Source organism: Astyanax mexicanus, chromosome 5, assembly GCF_023375975.1.
Source record: "Astyanax mexicanus isolate ESR-SI-001 chromosome 5, AstMex3_surface, whole genome shotgun sequence".
Taxonomy (NCBI): domain Eukaryota; kingdom Metazoa; phylum Chordata; class Actinopteri; order Characiformes; family Acestrorhamphidae; genus Astyanax; species Astyanax mexicanus.
This window is the reverse complement of record NC_064412.1, coordinates 21,462,389-21,468,747: the sequence shown is the minus strand read 5'-3', so window position 1 is coordinate 21,468,747 and position 6,359 is coordinate 21,462,389. Positions and strand designations below refer to the sequence as shown.

Here is a 6,359-nt window from a genome sequence, read left to right as displayed (position 1 = left end):
CCAGTTTTAGCAGAACCGAAGATACGTTATCAACAGAGGGAGTTGCACAAAACAGCTTTTTCTTCTGGCTGTGACAGCTTTTGCTGGGTACCTGAGCAACTGTAATGCTACTAATGACATGGATACAAGAACTGCTGAAAATCGCAATCTTCATCTGCTCAGAGTCACAGATTGTTAAACCAAAGAAACAAAGAATTAGAACTGAAAATAGCTGGTAAGATATACATACATATATAAAATCACCAGATTCATTTGCTCTACAAGGATCACTCAAGGGCTGAAATGTTTCAAAACACTTATGAAAAAAAATCACAAAATGCTTATTTTGTACATGTTGTATTTCTGGTTTTCTAGCCTTCAGGAAATCCAAATCTTGTAAAGCTGTTTCAGGATGGTTTCATGACCGAAATATTGCTTTATAAGTTAAACAGCACTTTATGCTCCTTTAGTCCACATTTTCAGCAGTTGGAATTTTTATTATGGTCTTAGAACTATGCAGAGAATAACTCAGCTTGTTAAAGGCCTCATTGTCAGTGTGATCAGTGACCACGGCTTCATTTTTTTGACTTGTAGAGTCTTGGAGTCTGTGGTCTTCATCGCTGGTTTGTGAGAAAGAGCTCATCTCATGAGCTTCAAAAGTGTCACAGACACCTGACTGTGAAACAGGGTTTTCATACAGCTCTGTTGGTTCCTTGGAGAAGTTTTCCTTAGATGTGTGTTCTTTGGTGAAGTCTTTCAATTTGTTTTGACTGTACTTGACTGGTTTTGAGATTATTACAAAGTCTGTCTTGTTTCTTGGATTGCTGGCTATAGGCCGCTGCGACTGTGTGGCTGAGGTGTTACATCTGCTGCTTAAGCTTCTCCTTGGGGAGTCATGCAGTGGTTTAGAATAGGCTGAGAATATAGTTCTGGGGTCATGAGTGATTTTGGGGTTTTTGCCGTTAATGACAGGACCAACACAAGTAGATAAGAGCTCTTTCTTTTTAGGCACAATCAGAGGACTTTGTGTACTTTTACCTATAGGTTTAGACACAGATGTATACTTATGGATAGGAAGTCGGCCCAGGTTGGAAGACTTGACCACATTTCCATCTGCTGAGAGCATGCACAGGTTGAGATGATAGGCCCCTGCCCTCTTTACACTGAGAGGTGATTCTAGATCAGGCCTTGAACACTGAAGGTCTTCACTTATATGCTTTCCTCTCAGATTGCGCAGCATGTAGTCTGTCTGCATAGACTCAGTAATGTGGAAGATGGCTGGGTAGACCTTGCTCTGTCGGACTTCAGCGTCTTGGGTCAACGGTTCAGAGGGATCCAAAGAGTGAAATCCTGGGCTTTTAAAGGGCTCATGTTGAGGTTGCTGAGCTCTGTACACCACTGGATATGTTTCACTGACTATCTGTAAAGACAAGGATAATTTGAATACTGTTATTAAAAACTTGGACAGCTTGAAAATACTAAAAAAGTAGACACTGATTTAACATTTCATTATGTGTCTTGCGCAATAGAACTAAGCACTGCCAATTTCATTCAAGCAATTTTACTAAGCAATTTTACTTAAAAATGATGCCCTGCTAGCACATGCCATGTGTTGCATTTGGCCAAATGTCTGATGAGGCAGCATATGTTGTTAATAATGTGAACATAAATTCTTCTTTTAACAAACTGATCCCTGGACCATCATGAACAGTGGAGTCTGGCTCTACTTGTCCATGCAAACCTTTGTGAAATTATAAATTAATATGCATAATATAAATAAATGTAATTAATATTTAACATTAATTATAAGGCCACAATCTACATGAATTCCCCTCCTAAACATAATCTTGTAGGTTGTAAATAAGTAGGCTCTTTACAGAGGCATGTTTACCGGCAAGGCTTTATAAACAGATGCAGGGTAAGGTGTGAGCATTTTCACACTTTTCCTCTTCAGCTCATCTTCAAAGCTAAGAGAAACCGGCTCACGGAGTGTTTCCTCTTCAAATGAAGATACCTGCTCTTGGGCAAACTCTTTGTTCTCCTCCACCCTGTTATAAAAATAATAAATGAATAAATAAATGTGAGAAATGAACGTATAATAAAAAAAATCCTATACATTTATTTTGTCACACAAGCTAAAAGTTTAAACATACCTTTGTTTAGACATGCTGGTGCCAATTTTGGGGACATTACTTTCCACATCAGATAATCCAGTTAATTTAAGTTGTCTATTCTCTTAAAAAAAAAAACACAAACACAGACATACACTTATAAGCCAAAACATTATGAGCATTATTACAGATGCAGTAATAATATTGATTATTTTGTAACATTGGTTAATGTCAAGACCTATGATATGTTACATATCAGCTAAACAGTTTATTCTTGCATATTATATGCTGAATGCAGGAGAAATATGCACACTTAAAGACCTAGCCGACTCTGACAAGGTACTCTGAGAAGGTCATTGACAAGAAAGTCTTGCACGGCTGCAAACTGTTAACCCATGCATACCATCAATCGAATCGGGCCTAAAGGATGTCCTATTGTGTTACCTGGTGCTAGATAACACATAGTACCTTCAGAGGTCCAGGTAGATGAGCTGTATGGCACACCATTATCTATTGAGCTGGAGTGAGAGCACCAATGAGAGGTGTCAGTGTATCCAAGGCTGCTACCCATTGCTCCACAGGCATTTCTACTGTCCTTGTTTAGTGTATACAAGGAAGGTATGTTCTCCACCTGAAAGACAAATAACATTTTCATCAAATGCATAACTGTAACTACTGCTTCAATAAATAAAAGTATTTACACAATGATCATAACTTAATATGACTGAATATGATTTGTTTAATGGTCCAACTGCCAAACAGATGAATGCAGATGTATGCAAAATATTAAACAACCCCACGCTAGCTAAAACATTAAATACAAAGCAGTGTCATTGGAAGAACATGTCAGGCATGACATTTAGATTGAATGTTTTCTGTAAATATGAACAAAATGTGGTAAAGAAGTGGGGTTACACTGTGATCAGAACTATACAATTGTTAAAAGAATATAGGATGTCACCTCTTTTGACCAGTTCATTCTGCGTGGAGATCGCCTGTAAGGTCGAAGTGACTGTGGATTGTTTAAAGATGTGATTATGAAGCTCATTCCCTGTTTCTTTTTCTCTAAGAAAAAGAGCATAGAGTTTATGCTAGAACTGTAAATGTTTATGCAACATACTGTACAACCAGCTTTGTTGATTAATTCTTTATATTTAGGTAGAAAGGCATTTGTTGTTCTTGGATCAAAACGTGACACATTAAATGTACACTTTAAGATAAACAACAAATAAATGCTTATCAAGCTGAATTTAAAATCTATATCATAAATAATTTTGGTTTGGTCTTCAAAACACCAGCAAAGTATATTTCTTACCTTGGTATTCGGAGTGTCCTGTTGAAGTCAGATTTGTCCAGCACAGCAAGTTATCATTGCTTGTAAAAGGACATATGTTAATTACATTACTGATAACCTCCCCTGATTTACTGCCGGAGCTTCCTTTAATGCTGGTTGCCGGGGCAGAAGACTTTAAAAACCTAAACAAAAACACACTAGCATTAACAAAGAGTGGTTCCTGATACGCCTTACTGGGTGAAGGTTCACAGAACTCAGAGAGTCAGTTTTCAGGACAGGGATTAAGACTAGTCCTAGACTATATTTTCCTTTCAATTGAAAATCTCCATTTAAAATGCTTTATAGTTCAGAACCAGGCATAATCCCTGTGTGAGAAACTGCCACATAAGGTATTATAAGTAAATAACCATGACTGCAGCTTGTAATGGAAATTCAATAAACTAAGGCTTATTCCAAAGTCTGATCAAAAAGGTAAGGCTGTGTTCTGATTACAAATTTATGTGCAACAGTCAGTGTAGGTTACTAAACACCAAGGCACTAGCAAAACAGTACAGACTAAAGTTTACTGTTTCAGTCTCAGAGTTACCTGTAATCCAGCATGCACTTTACCTCAGCCTTTTACAAAGGTTGTCTTGTCCCTCAACCACATGTTCAGTCCTGGATGTGGGCTTACAGAAAGATGCTCTGCAACTGATCAAGTCTGAATCATAGGCCTGCTCCATGACTTTGTTCTCCTTATGCCTTGGGACACTTAGTTATTCGTTATTCTAAAATCAAAGGGACGATTTGTACAGGATGCAGAATGATGACTATATGTGGTTTAACTGTTGGGCAAATTCAGTCACTCTTCATGCAAGAGGCATTTAGAAAAGTGTACCACGTCTCTCTCACACTATCCTCCAGTAAGCATTCAAGACACTGAGGGATTCTGGTCATCATCTTTTAGCTCAAGTTTATCTGTTCAAAAATGAAAAAGAAAATAACATGCTTACAAAAAGGAAGATATGATTTACATGGTAGGTCAGACATACATGTATAATAGCACTGAGCAGGTCTTACTTTATTTAATGAGAACATACCTACCTTTATAAATTATGATATGAAGAAAAACTATAATTTTTTAATTTTATTTTGTTGATAGCTGGTTTTACTCTAGATGGATTAAGCAAGTATTTGATGGTTATGGTCACTAAAAATCTAGTCATCCAGGTAAAGATATATTGGTAAAGTAGCTGATTAGCCAGATAGCAAAATGCTGGAACAACATTTATTTTTACATTGATAATACATTATAACCACGTTGATCTCTGACATCAGAATTGATTTTACATTGATTCAACATTTTGGTTTTATATGTATGGTTTGTATTAACTTACATAGTAACTTATTATGTTACTTACATTTTATATAGGGCGGCACGGTGGCGCAGTGGGTAGCACTTCCGCCTCACAGCAAGACGGCCTGGGTTCGATTCCCGGCTGGGGCGTCCCGGGTCTTTCTGTGTGGAGTTTGCACGTTCTCCCCGTGTCTGCGTGGGTTTCCTCCGGGTTCCTCCGGTTTCCTCCCACAGGCCAAAGACGGCACGTTCAGGCTAATTGGAACTTGGTTGAAATTGCCCCTTAGGTGTGAATGTGTGAGTGAATGTGTCTGTCTCTGTCTGTCTGCCCTGCGATGGATTGGCGGCCTGTCCAGGGTGTATCCTGCCTTCCGCCCGATGCCGGCTGGGATAGGCTCCAGCACCCCCCCGCGACCCTTAATGGATGAAGCGGTTGATAATGACTTGACTTGACTTGACATTTTATATATTGTTTGTATTCTATTCTTATACAGAATATAGGTTGTACTGTGGTTTTGCAGTGTAGAAAGGACCTTTAAGTAATAATTATTATTATTTGTGGGGAGCACATTTTACCTAAAAGCTTTAACCTGAGGGTAGAGTCAGAGCCACAACCATTTAAAACTTTTAAATGACTGTCGATTCTATGTAAGACATTAACTGATGCCTATTAGGAAATAAGTTAAATAAAGAATGTTTTTTGGTTATTTTTTTGGTTCATCAGAAAAACCTTAAAAGACACAAATCAACTAAAAAAGGTGTAGGGGTGTGCCATATCGTATCATACTCATTAATATCGCCAACATTTTTGAAAATCGTGAACGGTTTTATACCCTGAAATGTGCCATATCACCACCCCTAATTATCACATCAGGGTACTACTTTTTTCTGTTTTTAGCAAACAAAAAAAATCACACTGTTCTCATTTCCCATTATATATCTAAAGAAAGACAGATTATGCACAGAGTGCATTATTAGAATTATGACATTCTGGATCATTGAGTTCTGTTACAAAGCTAATAAAATTCTTGTGTTTGTTAACTTCTCAATTAGGGGTGTGCCATATCGTATCGTATGCAATAATACAATTTAATATTAATTTTGTTGCAGTAGTGTATTCTTAAAATATTTTAATGTTTTGTCATATCGCCAAGAATAAAGTTATTGTAAAAAATACCATAAAATATTGTGATATTATTTTATGGCCACATCACAAACAGGTACAAACAATTACGTTTATTCAATGTTCTTTGCTATCAGGGACATTTAGTAGATTTATCAGATTAATTATGCTTGTAGACCAGCTGTGTAGTTATAGGTCAATATGTAAGCTTGTTAACCATCTTAACAGGTTGAAACCCATGAGCTGGCCTGCTCGTTTCCTCAGCAGATAGGTTTCCTCACACTATTAACAGGTAGAGATCCAGTTGGACGGGTTAGTTAGCTAGCCCACGGCGCTAACCGGTCACACGGGGTTAATTTCACACAGAGCTGATCTCCCCCACTCACCTGCTGACTCACTCAGCGCTGTGGAGCTCCTGTTCAGACCCTATATTCCTGTTGTCTTCACTAAAGCCTGTATAAACAGCTCCAGGCTGGGCCGCAGGCTCTCTCACAGCTCAGCTCCGTAAACACCGGC

The 6,359-nt window shown here is 38.1% G+C and overlaps 1 protein-coding gene across 3 annotated transcripts; it reads right to left on the bottom strand.

The window, feature by feature from the left end:
* Positions 1-226: 226 nt before the first annotated feature.
* LOC103042225 (uncharacterized) lies at positions 227-6,358 on the bottom strand. 3 transcript variants are annotated; one of them, XM_022675833.2, is made up of 8 exons: positions 6,230-6,358; positions 3,994-4,341; positions 3,406-3,566; positions 3,052-3,155; positions 2,559-2,721; positions 2,133-2,214; positions 1,871-2,027; positions 227-1,399 (listed from the first exon to the last, which is right to left on the bottom strand). In XM_022675833.2, the coding sequence occupies exons 2-8, from the start codon at positions 4,104-4,106 to the stop codon at positions 446-448; spliced, it is 1,734 nt and encodes a 577-aa protein (XP_022531554.2). In that variant the 5' UTR covers positions 4,107-4,341; positions 6,230-6,358; the 3' UTR covers positions 227-445. The 3 variants fall into 3 exon arrangements, with proteins under 3 accessions (XP_022531554.2, XP_049335319.1, XP_049335320.1); XM_049479362.1 differs by lacking the exon at positions 6,230-6,358 and having other exon boundaries at positions 3,971-4,086; XM_049479363.1 differs by lacking the exons at positions 3,994-4,341; positions 6,230-6,358 and having other exon boundaries at positions 3,052-3,085; positions 3,406-3,952.
* Position 6,359: the final 1 nt, after the last annotated feature.